General features: G+C 41.6%; 1 protein-coding gene across 3 annotated transcripts in view; it reads right to left on the reverse strand.

Moving 5' to 3' along the window:
- Positions 1–21,713, reverse strand: part of DSTYK (dual serine/threonine and tyrosine protein kinase) — a 58,091-nt gene that overhangs the window by 3,045 nt on the left and 33,333 nt on the right. For all 3 annotated transcript variants that reach the window (XM_007182794.2, XM_057526141.1, XM_007182796.2), the window contains 10 exons: positions 14,777–15,446; positions 10,278–10,510; positions 9,793–9,876; positions 8,956–9,132; positions 8,206–8,335; positions 7,674–7,830; positions 7,095–7,227; positions 5,072–5,185; positions 2,669–2,783; positions 106–240 (listed from right to left, as the gene is read on the reverse strand). In XM_007182794.2, coding sequence (XP_007182856.2) covers positions 106–240; positions 2,669–2,783; positions 5,072–5,185; positions 7,095–7,227; positions 7,674–7,830; positions 8,206–8,335; positions 8,956–9,132; positions 9,793–9,876; positions 10,278–10,510; positions 14,777–15,446 — 1,948 coding nt within the window. The remainder of the gene's footprint in view (positions 1–105; positions 241–2,668; positions 2,784–5,071; positions 5,186–7,094; positions 7,228–7,673; positions 7,831–8,205; positions 8,336–8,955; positions 9,133–9,792; positions 9,877–10,277; positions 10,511–14,776; positions 15,447–21,713) is intronic.

Below are 21,713 nucleotides of genomic sequence, written 5' to 3' on the forward strand. Positions count from 1 at the left end.
CTGTGGAGTGGCCAGAGAGGAGGACGGGAGGCCGCTGCGGCAGTGCCTGGTCTCAGTCTGCTGTCTCCTGGGGAGTCAGGGCAAAGCAAGGCTCGTGGCTCTTACCTCTCCGCACATTGTTCCAGAGATGGTCTTTGCTGGCACACCTCTCAAATGCCTCAGGGAGCTTGACAGAGCCTGAGCAGATATACCAGAAAAGAATGCCAAAAGCGTAGACATCCACAGAATTATCATACTTCCCTACAGCAAGAAAGGGTGACAAGTAGTGAGCCAGGGAGGGAATCAGCAGCATCACCGCTAACTTGCATCTGCAGAGGTCTTTACACATTTTGTCCTAAAGCCTTTAATACCCATTATCTCTTATAACAACCCTGTTAGGCAGGACACATTTATAATGCCCATTTTATAATACGAAAAACTATGGCACTGGGAGGGCTAAAGATTAAAAGAGCCAAGACTAGAACTTGACAAAGGGGAAGGAAAACAGGCCTTTTATTTTATTTTGTTTATTTTATATTTCATTGATATTCATTATATTTTGTATTTGATTATTGTTTGTGTGAAGTATTTTATTTTTTATATCAATTTATTTATTTATTTATTTATTCATTCATTCATTCATTTTTGGCTGTGTTGGGTCCTGGTTGCTGCGCACGGGCCCTCTCCAGTTGCAGCAAGCAGGGGCCACTCTTCGCTGCGGTGCACGGGCTTCTCATTGCAGTGGTTCCTCCTACTGCGGAGCACCAGCTCCAGGCATGCGGGCTTCAGTAGTTGCAGCACTCGGGCTCAGTAGTTGTGGCTCACGGGCTCTAGAGCGCAGGCTCAGTAGTTGTGGCTCACGGGCTTAGCTGCTCTGCGGCATGTGGGATCTTCCTGGACCAGGGATTGAACCCGTGTCCCCTGCACTGGCAGGCGGATTCTTAACCACTGAGCCACCAGGGAAGTCCGGGCCTTTATTTTAATGGGACAGTCAAAAAGATTAATCCTGAAAGGTTATGTTAGGGAAATAAGGTTGGGAAATACAGGTGGGTAGATAGGTTGGAACCATAACATAAAGATTTTTAAAGTCGGACAGAAGAGTCTGGATTTGGTGGGCAGCAGGAGTCATTTATGCTTTAGAGTGGGAGGTCACATGAAGAAAATATTTTAGAAAGATTATTTTTACAGCAGTAGGATGAACTGCAGTAGAAATAATCAAATGAATTTAAATATGAAGTAGCCAAGATAAAATAATAAAAGTGGGAATAGAAATTTTTTTAAAAGTCAGGGAAAGAAAAATGATGACTGTCTACTTTTCAATGTGCGTAGGACTACAGCTATCCAAGTAACTCCTAATCCTTATACGTATCACTCAATGAAGGGTTGGGGGAAGACTTGTGGCTAATGAGAGAAATCCAAATATTATAAATTGCTAATTTTAAGTCTTACCAATACTAACGAGTGACCTGCCATTCCCTTTCCACCTTCCCTGGCAATGACGCAACCTTCCTCATCCGTTCAGGCTCAAAACCTCAGAGTCATCTTTTAGTCATTCTTTTCTGTTCATCACCCATATCAAGTTAATTACAAAATCTTGCCCATCCTTCCTCTGAATTGATCTCAAATCTGTAACATTTTTTGTTTCAGCACTACTACCAACTTAATCCTAGGTCTGGTCTCCACCACTGGTCTCCCTACTTGGCTCTTGCCACTCAGTCTGCCTTACCTACTGCTACTAAACATTTCCATGAACATCTCTTTTCATCCCTCACCTGTTCAAAAGCCCAGTAGCTCCTTACTTCTTCCACATCAAGCCTTCACTCCACTGCATGAATTTCAAGCTCAAATATATCTTATCTCCAACTTGTTTGCTATTACTTCCCGAACTGATTTCTTTCCTGTCATGCTTATTTCTAATCGGCAATTTTGCTCCTATTTCCTCTCCCCCAGCCTCCAGAATTTTCTCTCCTAACTAACATGGTTGGACTCTAGAGACAGAAGGACCTAAATTCCAATCCCAGCCTCATTACTTCTAGCTCAGTGTTTTGGGGTGGGTTTCTTCATCAATCTGGCCTCAACTTTATCCATGACATGGACATAAAAATGCATCAATATCACCACAGAATTGTCATGAGGATTAAATGGAACAAAATATATGACATAACATACCCACAGTGCCTAGCTCAAAGAATATATTAATAAATATAGAGTTCCCTTCCCACCTACCAAATTTTCCAGATCTCATTCAGTTTCTATCCAGAATTTCACCTCTACCACAAAACCATCTAACATTTCAATCACATGTTATCTTATACTGCTTCTTAATTATTTTACTTCTCAATATATCTCCGTCAACTGTAAGTTCTTTAATGATAGAGGACAACTCTTAATAGGAGTTATTCAATCAATACTTTAGGATTAAATAATTGGTTGACTATGGCAATGATGGCACTAATAGCCCAGAGAGACATCCAGTAGAATAGTTGGTGACTCCCATTTACACTTTTCTTTCTTGACCCTTTACCTCTTCACTTGTCCCCCTACTTGTCTTAGGTTTCCCCTGTTCTGATTTCTCCCCTGCCTATGCCAGAACTGCCAGTAGTACTTGTGGATACTACTTAGCCCAAAGGGTAGCACTTGGTTAAAACACGGAGCCCTGCCCAAACCCACTCCCTGCCCTCCAGCTTACCTGTGAAAAGTTCAGGGGCCATATGAATTGGTGTCCCCACAATGCTGCCTGACATCATGGCCTCTGGCTTGCAGAATCCTAAGTCAGTGATCTTGGCACGGTTCTGCTTGTCCAACTGCCAACAAAGCAGGGTGAGAGTCATCCTATGCCTGGCCCTGCACATAGCGCTCAGCTGCATACCCAAGCTCAGAAGTAGGCATCTTCCTCACAGCAGTACTTAATCAACTCTGCCTCTATTCTCCCTGTCGCCAGATTCACTCCCATTACTGTCTCCTCCCCATACTGTAAACAACCTGATGGCAAGGACTGTCTTTTTCATCTTTGTATCCCCAGCACTTAGCATAGTGCCTAGCACGTATCAGGAGCTTAGCAAATCTTGGAAGAATGAATAAATGAAGGACACTGAGGAGAGTATTATTAGTTCCTGATTATTCTCCTCTGACCTCCAGAACCCAGGGCAGAAAGTTGCTAAATAAGAAGGTTGAGGTCCTCTGGTCAGCTGAGGAGGGTTTTTTAATTCCCTCTAGTTTCCTTTCCTGAGGTCCAAGACAATAAATCTGTCTCAGATGAATGGATAAAGATGATGTATATATACACAATGGAATACTACTCAGCCGTAAAAAAAAAGAAGGAAATAGTACAGTAACATGGATGGAACTAGAGATTATCAAAAGAAGTGAAGTGAGTCAGACAGAAAAAGACAAATATCATATGGTATCATTTCTATGTGGAATCTAAAATATGATACAAATGAACTTATTTACAAAACAGAAGCAGACTCACAGATATAGAAAACAAACTTATGGTTACTAAAGGGGAAAGGGGGTAGGGGAGGGATAAATTAGGAGTTTGGGATTAGCATATACCAACTTCTATATATAAAACAGATAAACAACAAGATCCTATTGTAGAGCACAGGGAACTACATTCAATATCTCGTAATAACATAAAATGGAAAAGAATACGAAAAGGAATATATATGTAGAACTGAATCATTTTGCTGTACACCAGAAACTAACACATTATAAATCAACTATACTTCAATAAAAATAAAAATTAAAAAAAAAATCTGTCTCATTTGGCTATTGACAAGCCTCTTAGGTTTCAGCCTATAATTTTAGGAAGATATTTCCCTCCCCCCAAAACTGCTATCATCTTTATATATCATTTTTTTTAAATAAATTTATTTATTTATTTATTTTTATTTTTTGGCTGTGTTGGGTCTTCATTGCTGCACGTGGGACTTCTCTAGTTGTGGCGAGCGGAGGCTACTCTTCGTTGTGGTGCGTGGGCTTCTCATTGTGGTGGCTTCTCTTGTTTTGGAGCACGGGCTCTAGGCACGCGGACTTCAGTAGTTGTGGCACGTGGGTCTCAGTAGTTGTGGCTCACGGGCTTAGTTGCTCCATGGCATGTGGGATCTTCCCAGACCAGGGCTCGAACCTGTGTCCCCTGCATTGGCAGGCGGATTCTCAACCACTGTGCCACCAGGAAAGCCCTCTTTATATATCATTTAAGTGTTACCAGAGACACTTCAATGATAATCCAATATATTTTCAAAAGGAGTATGTCAAAAGATTCTTTATAATTAGATAACAGGACTGGCAGGTTCATGACTATCTTACCTTTTAAGGTGTGTTTACCCATCTCAGTCCTCATCCAGCATCTCAAACCCTAAGCAATAACAAGACCTGGAATCCTCAAAAATATCAATGTCACAAAAGCAAAAAAAGGCAGGACTATTCTAGATTAAGAGGCTAAAGAAACATGACAAAATGCACTGTATGATCCTTGGATTGGATCCTGGGCCAAACAAACAAATAGACCATATTTGGGATAGTTGAACATATTTGGGACAACTGGAAAATGTTAATATAGACTGTGTATTAACTAATAATATTGTATCAATTTAAACTTCTTGGGTGTGAATAATGGCATTTTAATTAAGTGGAAGAATGTCCTTTTCCTTAGAAGATACAAGCTGAAGTATGTAGGAGTAAAGTTTTATCTGCAAGTTACTCTCATATAGTTCAGTAAAAAATGTGTGTGTGTGTGTATGTGTGTGTGTGAAGAAAGAGAGAGACAGAAACAAAGAGAGACTACACTAGGAAAGAGAATATGAATCTGGGTGAATAGTATGTGAATCTTCATTGTACCACTCTTTTAGCTTTTCTGTAAGTTTAAATTTTCTCACCAGTGTTGGGAGAAAAAATCTTAAGCAATATAAGCTAGGCCTATGATGCAACTCCTCCCTAAGCTTCAAGTCCAAGAAACCATCCATCCACTCTGCTGTTAACTGGTCACAGTCTTTTCCTGTGACCAAATTTACATTTATGTGTACCTCCCTCCAAAGGTCACTTACACATAGAGACAGGGAGTTATCTTGGGGAAACAGCTCTTACTTACCAGCACATTTTTCAGTTTGATATCACGGTGGACAAGTCCCTGGCTGTGCAGGAAGCGGATTCCTTCCACCACATCTAGTGCTATCTGCAAACGGGTCTCCAGGGTCAGCCCAGCCTTGGGGAGACAAAAGGGTTTACTTGTCACTAAGAAGACAACTCCTCAATCCAACTTGCTTATACCAACTAAGAGTTTCTTCTGTGAGATACTGAAAGACTGACCACACTAGGGTACACAAGGACAGAAAAGTGGATGAGAATAAGGGAAGAAGAAGGTAGGAGAGGGAAATAAAGGAAAAGCAAGGAAGGGCAAGCTATAAAGGCCAGATCAAATCCCTTGGAGGCAGCACTTAGGTCAGGTGGATGATCCCCAAATGTGACTAGGAGAGCCACAACCAAACGCCTGAAGGCATGAGTGCATCTCTAATCCTGAACAAACTCTAGAACTGCCTTAGAGGCTCAAAGTGAGTATTTCTAGGACTCTCAGGCAGATTTACTTCCATTGCTTTGTAGGACTGGTTAGCCTTTGGTTTTATGGATTCAAATACCAAAGTCACTCATCTTACTTCTACCAAGCCTCCAATTTAGGGTCTCTTGAATTCTGGAGAATGTTATATCACTCATCCAAAAGCCCATATATGGTTCTCTAACCCACTTATGGAAAAGCATCACATGGTGCTGAGCTTAACTCCCCTGAAATGAAGAAGGAAAGCCACCTGCAGGGTCATTTTATTCACCGTATTGATTTCTCATGGCTCCTGCAAGCATTTCTAAGGATTCTTCTGTCTTATTCCATATAAACTGGTACAAGAGGCACCTGTGAGAAGGGACCTACCAGATACTCTGGGGTTAGCTTTTCCAGCTCCAATGTAGAGGACAAACAAAAGAAACCTCTCTATTTCCCTGCTGGTGGCTGTTTTAGATGAGGGGAACTCAACATCCAACTGAGGGTATTTCACCTTCATTCAAAATCTTTCGCTTCTCACTGTCTATGACGGAATTTGAATGCTATGGAACTCTACATTTTTGGTCTTCTATAACTTGTTCCCAACATTTCTTTGCATATTATCTCCCCTCTATTCCCCAAATGAACCAGCTGCTCCAACACAGTCAGTGTCCTTCAAATGTTCTGGGCACTATGCTATTCCTTCCCCCTGCCATGACCTCTTCTTTCCATCTGCCCAAATTTTACCCATCAAGGTTCACTTATCCAACTCAAATGCCACCTGTTCATGAAATATTCACTGACTACAATTATTTTATTTTATTTTATTTTTTAAAATATTTTTAAAATTTATTTTTGGCTGTGTTGGGTCTTCATTGCTACGTGCGGGCTTTCTCTAGTTGTGGTGAGCAGGGGCTACTCTTTGTTGCGGTGCATGGGTTTCTCATTGCAGTGGCTTCTCTTGTTGCAGAGCATGGGCTCTAGGCGTGCGGGCTTCAGTAGTTGCAGTACACGGGCTCAGCAGTTGTGGCGTGGGGGCTTAGTTGCTCTGCGGCATGTGGGATCTTCCCAGACCAGGGCTCGAACCTGTGTCCCCTGCACTGGCAGGCGGATTCTTAACCACTGCGCCACCAGGGAAGTCCCTACAATTCTTTTAAAAGCCCCTGGCCAATTATACTTTTTGATATCCCCTTATGTTGCTTAATACAGGGCCTTGTACAAAGTAGTCACTAATAAATATTTGTTGACAACAAAAACTAGCTTAATTCACTGAGAACAAAAATGAGAAAGAATAGCAGAGTTATAGGAAGCTTTTCTGCTCTTCTGTGTAGTCTAGATTTTTACCACTACCACGAGAGGTAAAAGTGGTGAACTGCAGTATTCTGGATATAAACTGGGCAAAAAAACATATTCTGAGACATTTTTAAGGTTTTTTGGAAATGAAGGTAATAAAGCTTGATTACTCCAACATTGTCTTATGAGAGCTAGGGGCTCTGAATAAAGAAGAAAGGAGGAAAGGCCAGAAAGGAACCCGTGGGTCTGGCTGCCAGCTGGGCCTCACTCCCTCCTTGCCCTGCCTCACCTTCAGCCCACTGTAGAGGTCCCGGTGCAGCCGCTCCATAATGAGCAGCACAGCGATGCTGGAGCCACCACCATAGTTGTAGTCGATGACGGAACCGTGCAGATCCACCAATCGCTCATGCTTCGGCAGAGACCTGGTGAGGGGCGGAAAGGTCTGGGCTAGAGCTAGCCTTGCATAGCATGTCACCACAGTGGAAGAAATAACCCTGAGACCACGCATAGTCCAGGCCCAGAGGTAATAGCCCTCAGTACAGAGAGAGGGCAAAGAGAATGGCCTCTCTTAACGAGGACAGAGAATTACGGAATCTAAAAACTGACAGGCCTTAAGGACTAAGGAAGAAAGTCAAATGGAAGGATGGGTCTGAGAAATTAGGATGGTGGGGAAAGGGCAGGTAAAAGCAGGAAAGGCGTTGAAGAGAGCACATTTCTGGGCCAGACACTGAAATACTGGTCTACAACATTCTGAGACACAGGAATGGAGAGACAAGGCATACTATAGCTCTTGGTACAAAATTTATACCAGGCTTCTAGCTTCTTCTCTGGATCGTTCCCCACAAAGATGAATGAGACCAGAACCTACCTCATGTAGTGGAACTCCAAAGCTAGGTCATTCCAGTGCTTCTCATCTGGAGGGACAACCGACTTGAGGGCACAAGGGAAGTGCCCCCCCCAATTGTCACACAGGTACACCACACCATACTGGCCCCGGCCCAGTTCCTGTCCCAGTTTAGGTTTACCTATAAGGTACAGAGACAGAGATAAGGCAGGAAGGATGGGAACTTGCTGGGCAACCTCCCTAAGATTCTTAGACGTGGACCTGCCTAGAAGCAGGAAGTCATAATTATGCCAGGGGAAGAAATCTGGATGTTTTCTAAACCAGTAGTAACCTAACTGGTTTAATTTAAATAAACTTTGGTTGTATTATTTGAACTATATAAATAGCAGGACCAAACAGACTTCATCAGAAATTCAAAAATACATCAATGGGTGTTTAGGCAGCTTCGCAAGGAAGCAGCTTTAGACACTGGGATTCTCCAGGGTTGAACATGAGGATGTCAGGTATCCAGAACCTTCCTCCTCCAATTTACTAGGGAAAAAATATAAGGACTCACGATGCAGCAAGACATCCTGTAAAGAACGGCTTTCCAGCGAAAGGCGGGCCAGGCGGGGAGCATGATCTTTCCGAACCTTCAGCCATAGATCTTCAGTTTTCTCCAACCGGCCTGAGTGGCCAGCTTCCAGCTGGGAAGGAAAAAGAAGAAAGAAATATGATTTATCAGGTCCCCAGCTTTGGCTTCCTCACCTATTATATAGGGATAATAATATCTACCTCATGAGGATACCTGTGGGAATTAAATAAGATATATGTAACATAGCTCAGAGATTGGCAGATAGTGAGCATTCATTAAGTAATAATTTTTCTTCCTGGATGCATAATCACATCTCCCTACCCTCCCCTCCACACACATGTACACATGCACACGCGCACACCCCAAAGGGATAAGCAGATGTCACATAACTGCAAACTACTATGGAAGTTGGAATGTCAGCCCTTTCTGTCACTCATTCTTAAAATACTATATAAACTCATATAAAATTCCTACCCCTCGATTTTCATTCCTCACTCAGTGAAGTGGGGAGAAATTGAGTTCCCTCCATTCTCTCTAGAGTTAGAAAAATATCCACATGAAAAATTTACTGATGAAACACCCTGTAACTTAGTATTATCCTTTAACAGAATAGAAAGGAAATATACTGATGATTTTTTAAAAATTATGTAGACAGCAGTAGACAAAACATTCCAAAGAGGATGAGGTTCCTCTCCGATTGATCCAGCTGTATGTCCTTTCCTATATACCCACCTGCCGCAATGAGGCTGCAAAGGCCTCATGAGAACTGTTGAGCCGAGTCCGGAATTGGCTGCAAATGCTCTTGGCCAACTTGGAGGCACTGAGGCTCTCGATGGCTTCCTGGGCCACCTTTCTCTTCCACTCTAGTGTGATGGCAGGTGGGCTCACCCATGTGATGCGCTGGATGATCTGTCAGGATGAGGACAGTGAGAACACTGAGGGATGGGAGACAGGAACCACCAGGAAGAACCAACACCCCTCCCTCTCTGGGTTACCCACTCGTTAGGCCAGGATCTTAAGATAAGAGCTGTATGAAGTCCAACACTCTCCAATTCCATCTACCTCAAAATCGGGGCTCAGCCCAATGGAAAGCATCAAAGAACACTAGGCCTAGTCTGCATGCTCACAAATCAATACATTACATTCAGTACTGGGGGTGCCTGATAAATCCCTTTCTAAATACAGCAAATAACTCTATGTAAGAGTCAGATGGAACATCAGAAAGGAAACCACACTCATGGCCTCTGGCAACAAAGCCTGGTTCTGAGAAAACACTTAGGTTGGGGAAAAGAAATATGAAGAAGGTAGTGAAGTAAGGTTTTATGGCTCCATAAAATATCATTTAGACACATCACTTTTAATAGTTAAAGGGGGCACTGTTAATAATTATTTCAGAACAGGCATAAACCAGGATTCTCCCAGGCAGGCAAACCAGGACAAAGGGCCACCTGCCCTTACAGACATCAGTTTGTTTAGGACAGACATCCTAGACATCAGTTTCTGTTGGAACGACCAAGATTCACCTAAGCCAACTAGGGGCTGAAAAACACTTCCCTAAACAACCTCTACCTGTTTGATTTGCTCCCACAGCATCCTTGTAACTGAGGACCCTGAGTGAAATGTGACTTCAACATGATAGGCAGCATTTAAGATCTGAAAGACAGTACACAAACGAAAGTCAATATTCCCTGAGTAGAGTGGCTAATTAAAAATGCAATAAATGATATTTATTTCAAGAACATGGTCCAGTTCCAAGGTTCCCAAATCTATCCCTCAGTATATGTGCAGAGTCAATGCAGGCTGATCATCTATTTGGTGACTATTTGGGCTCCTTTACTTCATCTTCATCTTCTTGCTCATTGACTTAACTGCAATTTGACAATTCACAAGCACCTCCCACAAGCAGTGGTCATGAGATAGGAAAACAAAATAAAATTCAAACTGGACTGGCAAAAAGTTGAAAGGGAAATTCTTGACTAACTTGAAGCTGTGTTCGTGGGTGGATTCTGTTTCATGTGTTATCTGTGACACACTCTTTACTACCCTTTGAGTACCTGTTTGAGATAATTACTGGTGATGTGAACCGAGACATCCTGAGACTTCTCCAGGCTCTGCAGACACCGTTCTAGGGTTCCGACGAAGCTCTCACGTAGGTAATCCACAGAGCTGATCAGCTTGTTAGCCACTGCTTGATTAAGCCGGGAGATGATGAGTTCCTGGATCTGTCGGATGCAGCATTTGATCTCTCTGGTGCCCACTGGTTCTCCATTCTCAGGGACAATGACATCTATGGAGGCAGAGCAAAAAGCTAGTTGGCTGTGAGGGGAAGGGGCAGGCACACTGAATAAAGGCAGCTTCCAAGTCAGACCCAAGGAGCTACCATGAACAACAGCTACTAAAATGCATATGGTTGACAAACTGACTCTCAGCATGACCACGGGCCATGCAATCCTCAACTACTTAAGGCATCTAAGAATCGTGAGAAGGAGCAACTGTGTACAGAATGAACCTATTGATTTTGTCAGCTCTTATATCACATTTATAGAAGAGGAGGAACAACATTTATTGACTGCAGACTATTTGAAATGCACAGTAAGTATTTTTCATATGTAATCTAATTTAATCCCAACAACAACACTGTCAGGGGTATATTACTGGTTATATTTTATATGTCAGGAAAAAGCCTCAAAGAGAGAATAAAGTGGGCACTGGGAGGGGATGGTACAGTTAGGAAGTAATATAGCTAGCATTTGAACCCAAAGCTCATGGATTCCAAAACCTCTGATCTTTGTAATAATTCACACTTCCTAGCATATTAATGAGAAAAATCCACGAGTCAAGAATTCAATTTTAATCAACTACTAGAGAAATAAAAAGTAAAACTGGAACGTTGTCCCCACTATGCTACTAGCTCTCAGGATTAGAAAAGTCTGTTTTGCAAACCAGAGGATAGAAGAACTTAAGAGAAGACAAATCACCTATAAAAATTCCACTCCTAAAAAGGCCCTCTCTAATGTTAGAAACTTATATTGGTACCACCTCTTTGGAAGAAATCTGGCAATATCTATCAAAAATTTAAGCTAACCAGCCAATTAACAAAAGAAATCTATACACCCTTTGACCCAACTATTGTTTCTGCTTCTAGGAATTACTTTTCTAGAAATATACCCTTACAAGTCTCAAATATATGCATGCACAATGATGATCAATGCAGTATACTCTAAGAAAGAAAGAAAAAGAAAGAGAAAGAAAGAAAGAAAGAAAAAGAAAGAGAAAGAAGGAAGGAAGGAAGGAAAGAAGGAAAGAAAGGAGGGAGGGAGGGAGGGAGGAAAAGAAGGGAGGAAGGAAAGGAAGAAAGGAAGGAAGAAAGGGGCTTCCCTGGTGGTGCAGCGGATAAGAATCCGCCTGCCAATGCAGGGAACCCAGGTTCGAGCCCTGCTCCGGGACGATCCCACATGGCTGTGAAGCAGCTGGGCCCGTGAGCCACAACTACTGAGCCTGCGCTGTGGAGCCCACGAGCCACAACTACTGAGCCCGCGTGCTACAACTGCTGAGGTCTGTGCGCCTGGAGCCCGTGTTCCGCAACAGGAGAGACCACTGCAATGAGAGGCCCGTGCACCACAACGAAGAGTGGCCCCCCTCGCCGCAACTAGAGAGAGCCCGCACGCAGCAACAAAGACCCAATACAGCCAAAAATAAATAAATAAAATAAATAAATTTATTTTAAAAAAAAAGAAACCAAGAAACAGCCTATATATCCAGCAGTAGAGGAACAGTTAAATAAATTAAGGTATATCCTTTAGAAGAAGATAAATTTCTCTGCACATCTATGGAGAGATCTCTAAGATATGGGATAAGTGAAAAAGCAAGGGCAGAAGAACATATAGAGGAAAACTAGATGACTAGAAGACAGTATCTTTATATCTTTGAGTAAAGTACCATGTTTCTAGGTATTATCTTTTCAAAACATAAATAATTTATAAAGTATGTATGTCATGATACCTAGTGTGCATGCATTACCTTTATTTTAAAAGAAACAAAAATCAGTAATAAAAATCTGGCTCCATAGGATATGTGGCAGCTCTCTTCTAAATCTACTTGTCATTGCCTCAAGGATACCCAGAATGTATTAGAACAAGGTAAGAAGCAGCACGTAAGTCCTGTCTAAGATGTAGCCAACTAGGTAAGTAGAACCACAAGTCCACGATGTAGTTAACAGAGCCAGACATTTGATCTACTTGTTCCCAGTTACTCCACATCTGAGCTAACCACTGTGTCCCAGGTACCAAACGTGGTATACCTGGTACATGATAGACAATCAAATGTTTCATTGACTGCTCCACCTACCTGCCCTGACAACCCTTTATCATGTCTACTCTGATGCTGGCATTGATGCTCCAGGGTCTTTTACTCAGGCACTGAATTAAATTAAACATTCAGATTTCCTAGGATTTCCACTGCAAGTGAGCACTTCTCAGCAACTCCTCCCTACAATGGGAATTCGCCAAAGAGGTATCTTTGTTCATCTTTAGAAAGACCGATAAGAAATCAAGCATCCTATGCTTGCTAAAGTATATTTCCTTTGTATCTATAAGTGTGACAAACATATACCATCACTCACACACTCATTCATTTTCCAAAGATGTACTATACACAGACTCTGTTATTTGCTGCAAGGGATATAGTGATGAATAAAGACCCAGATCCTGTTCTTCATTTCTAGGATTTTAGAAAATAGAGGAACATAAATATAATAATAAGATAAAAAAGTGAAATACACCAGAAATTTCAGTTCCAGATGAAATTCTATGGGAGTCCAGATGAACTGCGATCATTATTAGCTAAGAAAATTAAAGACAACTTCATGAAAAATGTTGTTTGGAAGAGGCCTTGAAGGGTACGTAGGATTTGAAAATTCACAAACAAAAGACATTCAGGTTTAGGGCAGGGCATAAGCAAAAAAAAAAAAAAAAAGTAAAGGAAGCATGCAGAGGACAGGAAGCAGTTGAGACCAACCAAAAAAGAAATTACAGGAAGGTGCATAGTGGGAAACAAGACTGAGAAAGTTGGAAATGGCTAGGCTTTGGAAGATCTTGAATACTAGGCTAAGGAGTCTTAACTCAGTCTGTAGAAATAGAGCCAGTAAAGATGAACTGGAGAAAGGAGAGAAAGATGTCAGTGAGATCAGTCAGGTAACAATAGTTCACTTAGACTAAAGAGGAAGGAATAGAGAAGCAAAGGTATATATGAAATAGGGAAGAAGACTCAGCAGGACTTGGCGACTGACTGGTTATGGGGACAAGAGAAAGAAAACAGTTAAAGACCATGCTGAGGTTTTTGTTTGTTTGTTTAAGACTTTTTTTTACTTAAAAAAATTTTTTTATTTTTATTTTTTTTATTTGGCCGAGCCACGCGGCACATGGGATCTTAGCTCCCTGACCAGGGATCAAACCTATGCCCCGTGCATTGGAAGCGCGGAGTCTTAACCACTGGACCACCAGGGAAGTCCCCATGCTGAGGTTTTGAAGCTGGTTCCCAGGAAGATGGTAGCATCGGTAACTGGGAACAGATTAGGAAGCAGTAAAGCATGGAAATTAAGAGTATGGGCTCAGGAATCAGACTGTCTAGATTCAAATTCTGCCTCTACTATTTAGTAGCTGTGTGACCTTGAGCAAACTACTTAACCTGTCTAAGCCTGAGTTTCCTCATCTAGAAAATGGCAATAAGCAGAATCCACCTAGGGAGGTTGTTTTAGAAAAAAACAAAAACAAAAAACGGATGCTAGGTCCCATGTCAGAAATGCTGATTAGTAGGTCTGGAGTGGTCTTTAATGGTCTCAAGCATCTACATTTTCAAAAAGCCTCCCAGGTTATTTGGATGCATAGCCATGACTGAGAACCTAAAGGGTAACTTGCAAACCACGTACTTTAATTAATAGGTAGTAGAGCTAATGTTCATGCAGAAGTCAGTATACAAAGTCCGTAGCATCTAAACCTCAGACACCAAAAGACCAGACTAAGCATTTGGCCCAGTTTTGTTAACAGTCATTCATGAAGAATGGGAACGTCAGAAAAGCTAAAACCGCTACTTTGGGAAATCCTTCTGAGTTAGGTCTCAGGAGCAGCCTGAAAAGAAAATGAGACCATGACACACAAAAAAGAACTGACGAAGAAGCATGGACCATGCCAAAGGAGCCAGGGTTAAAGCATGACTTAGTGACATTCTTCAAGCAGCTCCTCTCCAGTTTTATCAAGGTCAAGGGGATACAGATATAAACTGGAGACTAAAGAGCACTACTGGGATGAATTTACCAAAAGCTGGACTAACAGTCCTAGGAAGGAATGATGGTGGAATCTTCCAGGAAGGTCTCTCAGAACAAGAGAGGCCACCTAGGCTAAATGATTTAAGGTGGGCTCCTGCTAATGACAGTGGGGGTAGGTGAGATGATCCTGAGGTTCCTTTGGGCTTCAGAATTAATGTACTCAACTTCCAGCTGGAAAAGAGTTAGAGGATGCTGTAGTCCCCGCACCCCATCAAGTTCTCTAGGACCTACCTTTAAACTCCATGTCGGCAGCATCATCCAGAAGTTCCTCCTTCATGGTGTTAAGCGTCTCAACGATCATGTCCTTCATTTCCTCCTGCTTTCGGTTGGCAATATTCATCAGTGATTCGTACAACTCATTCTCCTTTTTTCGTGTATATTCTAGACGTTTGGGAGTAATCTGCAGGTCCCGCTGCATGTCAAAGGCCTGGTTAATAAAGATGTCGAGGCAGCGGCAGTGCACCAGGTTCAGGGCCTTGGCTGCGTCCACCAGGTGAGTCTGTAGCACCTGGTGAGAAAATGTGTTCAAGTGTCTCAGCTTCTCACTTTGTTCCACCAACATGCTCTGAGCTTTGGTGTCCTGGCTGGGGGTCCCACAGTTACAGTGACTGCTGCTCAGATAGCCCAGGTCAGTTAGCTGGCGATGGAGTGGTGATCTTTCATTCTCCATTCTTCTGGTGGAGGAGCTGATTATCTCCGAGCCCAGCTTCGGCACTTTGAAAAAGAATATGGGAAAGGAGAAATACTTTCGGATTTCCTGAAGCTCTTGCTCATCCCTTTCAGAGAGTTCATCTTTGTGGAGTGCATAGGTTATCACAGGCAAGAAATCATTCACCAAGTCACCCAGAACATCCACTGTGGGCCGGAGGCCTTGGCACGGTGCTACCACAATGTCCACTTCCTAGAAGGGGAAGGGGGTCATATCAGCACTTCAGGGTCAGAACCAATCCTTGCCTCCCCAAAGTCCCACACTGAGACCAAAATCCAGATCTATGATGGGGCAACTGAACTTCGGTGTGCCCCAATCATCTGTCCACCTCCTTCCTTGGTTACCAAGACTCCCCGGTGCAGCCTATGCAGGCAGGCACTCGTCTAGAGAGAGTGGAAAAACAAATAAGTAGAAAGGATGGCAGTCCTTTTAGCCATTTTAGATAAAAAAGAATATTTAGTCCCTTTTGTTGCTTTGGAAACTCCCATTAATTCCCTCTGATGAAGAAATAAGACAAATAGTAGATGAAGAAAGAACTCTTAACAGACTGGGAGTGAATCTGCCTAGAACATTCCTCCCCTTCTTTCTAACCTGACTAACTCATCCCTATCTTTCTAACCTGGCTAATTCCCAAGGTTCTTTAAATCTCAATGTATACATCGTGTCATACCCCTCGGGAGTCTTTCCTATTACACAATCCCGAGCACTTCTCTACTTCTCCTTTTCTTAATGTTCAACACATTTATAATTTATTTATTTAAAACCTAATTTTTTCCCATTAGCCTATAAACTCTTTGAGGACAGGGACCATGTCTATGTTGTTCACTACTATAACTCCAGTGCCTAGTACAGAGTAAGTCCTTAACTTTGTTGAATCAATCAATCAAGCAGCAAACTAAAGGCTATATCTGCCAAACATTACCGTCCTATTCTAGGAGTTGGCAGGCATCCCAAAGTCTTAGCCACCTAAGTCTTAGTAATACCTTTATGCTCATGCTCACTTGCTCTGGCAGACACTAAGGTTTGCCTATCCAATATTTAACCTCTGCATTATTTGGAAGGCAATGTCTTTTATAGACAGGGGTGCCCAATAACAGGTGGGGCAACAGGAAAGCTCTTTAAAGGGTTGATTCTACTAGTAAGTACACCCTTTGGACTTGCCCTTCTTGCTTGGAGCACAGATGTGACAGACAGAGCAGCAGTGATCATCTTGCAGTCCTTGAGCAAACGTGAGAGTAGAAGCCAGCCCTGAGGATGATGAAGCAAAAAGAAATAGGGGGACTTCTCTGTGGCACAGTGGTTGGGAATCCACCTGCCAATGCAGGGGACACGGGTTCAAGCCCTGGTCCAGGAAGATCCCACATGCCGCAGAGCAACTAAGCCCATGCACCACAACTACTGAGCCTGCGTGCCACAGCTACTGAGGTCTGCGCGCCTAGAGCCTGTGCTCCGCAACAAGAAAGGCCACTGCAATGAGAGGTCCATGCACCACAACGAGGAGTGGCCCCCGCTAGCCACAACTGGGGAAAGCCTGCGCACAGCAACTAGGACCCAATGCAGCCAAAAATAAATAAATAAATTAATTAATTAATTAATTTTTTAAAAAAGAAAGAAATAGGGAGCTTGGATCTCTGATGACTACAGAGCTGCCACATCAGCCCTCAACTGCCTAGCTTTAGACTTCATTTATATGAGGGAGAAAAAGTAACCTCTGTCTTGCTTAAGCAAGCCCCTATTTTTCTGATTGTTACATACAATGGAAACCAATCATAACTGATAAACCCAACGCCTAAAGTGAGTTTCAAGAATGATCTTTGGTTTAGAAACAACTTTCCACAGGTCCTTTCCCTAGCTAGTAGTTTCTTTTTATTGTTCTACTTCTTTCCTAAGGATCTTGAAGCACTTAAGAGCATGTATTTCCATCCATGCATAGGTTCCTCCAAATCTCTGAAATTGCCTACTTTGCCTGGCACTCCAGACCTAAGTGCTGACCTGGAGACTTGTGCCTATATCACCACTGCAGGCACACCAACTCCAAAGTCTGCAGACTCAAAATCAATCCTTTGCAGAATTCTAGTACATTTTAAAGAGTTATGAAAGAACTCAACACAAATCTGCTCAAGTCTGTGTTCTTAACAGTTATCAGATGTTGCAAATTTACTTTATTTGAAATCTAAGATATGCAATTTGTTTATTTTCTTTCAGACTAATACTCTGTTTTTATTCCTTTTTTGAGCAAGAGGTATTATTGATGAAAGATTTTTAAAAATCAAAACCTGGGATCTTTTCCTTTTTGATCTCCTCCAGATAAGGAAGAAAGGGCTGGGAAATGCCAGCCTATTGTTTCTTGTAGTGTGTGTGTGTGTGTGTGTGTGTGTGTGTGTGTGTGTTGAAGGACAGAGAAAGAGAGAGAGAGAGAGACAGCGCTCTCCTATTTCCAGCAAAGTACAAAGGTCTCACCTTCTTCCTCAACAAAGAACTCATAAATTTTATTCTCAGGTAGGTCACAGAACTTTCATTTGGCTGGCCTCTTTGAACTCCCTAAAGATAAAATTTACCATCTCAGCATTTGTAATTTGAGCAAACACTGTATAAATCCACGTGCTTTCTACCCAAGCCTAGGCCAAGAAGAAATTTGCTGTTTCATGTGTGCCTCGAATTGCATGGAATGTTTTCTGATTGGAAGACTAGTGTGACACTCACCCTGCTATTCAAAACAAGCCCCTTCACTACACTGAGTCACACTGCTGGAGTATCAGTCACTTCATGAGGCACATTCAAAAAGTGGGTAAGTAAGAACTTTTAGGGTTTAGAGTACAACATGCAATTGCCTAAATGCCAACACTTTAATTACATATAATAATTAGATAGGCTAGAAGAGAATCCCAAGAACTGAAAATTTATAACAAGACAATTATAGATGACAGTGGTTTTTAAAAATATTTTAAAAATTGCTTCTGTCTTAAGTATATATCTTTTTAAAGGTATAAATCAATCAAACTTATTATAGAAATATTAAGGGAAGAAAGCCTAAATATTCAAAACCAAAGTTAAGTGTTGTTTAGAAAGTTTTCAGGAAGAATTTTGTTTGCTTGTTTATTTGATGGATTTTCTTAAAATTCTGAAATAAACTTACAGGTTTTCCTCAAAGGACCATTTTGTGTGTGTAACACAACCATCAGCCAAAGCTGCCAAGTCCATTTGTAGAACCAATATCCTTTGTAAGGGACAGTTGACTTTATTTGCTCATAGTTGCAAATTCATTTTTAAAAAAATTGATTCAGTGGGTAAAGAAGATATGGTATATATATATATATATATATATATATATATACACACACACACACAGTGTAATACTACTCAGCCATAAAACGAATGAAATTTGGCCATTTGCAGTAACATGGATAGACTTGGAGAGCATTATGCTAAGTGAAATTAGTCAGACAGAGAAAGACAAATACTGTATGATATCACTTACATGTGCAATCTAAAAAATAAAACAAACTAGTGACTATAACAAAAAAGAAACAGGCTCACAGATACAGAGAACAAACTAGTGGTTACCAGTGGGGAGAGGGAAGGAGCAAGGGGCAAGATAGGAGTTATGAGGTACAAACTACTATGTATAAAATAAATAAGCTACATGGATATATTGTACAATACAGGGAATATAGCCCATATTTTATAATAACTATAAAGGAACATAACCTTTAAAACTTATGAATCACTATGTTTTACACCTGTAACATATTATATATCAACTATACTTCAATTTTTAAAAATTCCCCAAAAATGAATTCTGATGGTAGGTACTGCCTGGTACATTGGCACCTAGAAAGAAGTTGTCTACTCCTAAATACATCTTGTACTAAACAAAAATGGATAGAAAACAAGTACCATGCTCTCTCTTCTCCGTTCCCCAGTTAATTAACTTGTGCAGTCGGTCTCACTGTTCTGACTATCAAGACTGTTGGAAGACAGGCAAAAAGAGCTGCTGGCTGAGACCCTGGCAGCAGTACAAATTAGACTGGAATGTGATATGTGATTCTGCAATACTCACGGCAAAGGGATGACTCATGCCTGACGGTTATAAACAAAAAGGAAAGCCAGCACTGTCTCCTGGAGACAGGGAGTGAAAAAAAATTCACAGAGAGGATGAGCCCTGTTCTGGGCCCTATTATGGCCACCTGAGAGGGAAGACTGACCTCAGACTGTTTCATGGAAGGCTGTATTCCTTCCTGGCACTTAGAACAGTGTCTGGCACTTAATGAGCATCCAATAAATAAATGTGCAATTGGACTTCCCTGGTGGTCCAGTGGTTAAGACTCTGTGCTTCCACTGCAGGGGGTGCGGGTTCGATCCCTGGTCGGGGAACTAAGATCCCACCTGCTGCTTGACGTGACCAAAAAAACAGTAATAGTAAATAAATAAATAAATGTGCAATTACTGGATGAATAAATGATGCCTTTACTACTTGCTCAAAACCACTTTCAATCACCATATATAAAATTTTCTATTTTTAACCCATATCCCACACATTTATCTGGAACTGCTATTTGCATCTACTCCAAGAATGAAGCAGTGAGTAAGCATTTTGCTCCTAACTCAATCAAGGAAGAAGAATCCCAGGGAATCATGAGAGTATGCCATAATTCCCATTTTGAGTCACAGCAAATTTCTAAAGAGATTTCTCTTTTAGAATACATCTGCACAAATCAGTCGAATCTACATAAGTTGATATATTACCATCAATTTTTCTGGCAAGACTAAGAGAATGTAATAGAAAGGAGATTGCTACTCTGCAAACACCAGAATTTACCTCTCTGGTTTTGTTTTTTTTTTTTTTTTTTTTTTTTTAAAGTCAGACATTTAATTATTGTAATTTTTTTTTTCAAGTGAATGAATACAGCACCATGAATTTTCTTTTTCTTTTTTAAATTTATTTATTTAATTAATTTGATTTTGGCTGTGTTGGGTCTTCGTTTCTGTGCGAGGGCTTTCTCTAGTTGTGGCGAGCGGGGGCCACTCTTCATCGCAGTGCGCAGGCCTCTCACCATCGCGGCCTCTCTTGTTGCGGAGCACGGGCTCCAGACGCGCAAGCTCAGTAGTTGTGGCTCACGGGCCTAGTTGCTCCGTGGCATGTGGGATCTTCCCAGACCAGGGCTCGAACCCGTGTCCCCTGCATTGGCAGGCGGATTCTCAACCACTGCGCCACCAGGGAAGCCCTCTGGTTTTGTTTTTTATGTGAAAGTTTTTTATGTAAAATGACACTACCTTAAGTGCCAAGAAGAAATGGCTCAATCACTGAAGCCTGACCACTTCCTAAGAATATTGGCTCTTACTGGTGAGGACTCCTTACTCTATGGCTCATGGCACATTACCGAAACTCAATGATAGCTAAGGATGATTATCTTAACTGATGGTTCAAACAGAAGATGATCACATACTCAGGTAGGTCATAAATATCTTTGCTTTCTCTATAGTTCTGAAGCCTCATTACATCACACAGAAGAGAAGTACCTAACTATATAAGAGTCCTGCCCTTGCCCAGCAACTGACACAGACTCGACTCCAATCCCTGTCTCTGTATGCTACCTATCGTCACTATCAATTCTCCTCCCATGCCCACTCTCACAGGGCAATGGGAGGTTTTTCCCATCTGTTTTTACACAGGATTGATTTTTCCTCATTTTTATACAGTTCTCTGAACTATCACTCTTAAATGTCAATTACATATTAAGGCAAATACCTCCCTCTTCTTGTTACATTGTAGAAAATCCCTTTACTTTTGGTCCAAACACTCTCCACTGGGGAGCTGCGACTGACTGAGATGCTTTCTAGAATACAACAGGCCACAAGCAACTGTGTCAACCCAGAGCTTTACCCCAGCAGTCAGCATAGAACAAATATAAGCTCATCTCCCTACCTAGTAAAAAGTAGGGAGTGGTAACTCAGAGGCCATAACAAGACTTGGGAAAAACCATAATCCCAACCAAAGCCCTGAACTAGCCACAGAAAGCATGAGACCATCATGCTAAAAGTGGAAATATGTTTACAATCCCAAACAGCCCAAAGTGAAGGCTTTAGCTCTGTGTCTCAACTCATAAGCATGAAGCCCTTAAGGATCAGAACTATCTGATTTCATACTGTGATGAATGAGATAACAGACAAGTTGACAAGAATGTACTGAATAGCGTCTGTGCAGTCTATTGGGTTGGCCAAAAGTTCGTTCGGTGAGGGGATACATTGTTTAATAAAATTCTTGGTGAAAATGAAAAACGTGTCTTTTATTTTTACTTAAAACCAAATGAACTTTTTTGACAACTCAATACCTTGTGGATATTCAAACATCCAGGTACCCACATATACAGATAAAAGTAGGAAAGTGAAGCTTTATTCTCTTATCACTTACTAGACCCATCAAGAGAGACAATAGTAGAATGCAGAAGAAGGAAGAAG

The sequence above is a fragment of the Balaenoptera acutorostrata genome, chromosome 1 (assembly GCF_949987535.1).
Source record: "Balaenoptera acutorostrata chromosome 1, mBalAcu1.1, whole genome shotgun sequence".
Classification (NCBI taxonomy): domain Eukaryota; kingdom Metazoa; phylum Chordata; class Mammalia; order Artiodactyla; family Balaenopteridae; genus Balaenoptera; species Balaenoptera acutorostrata.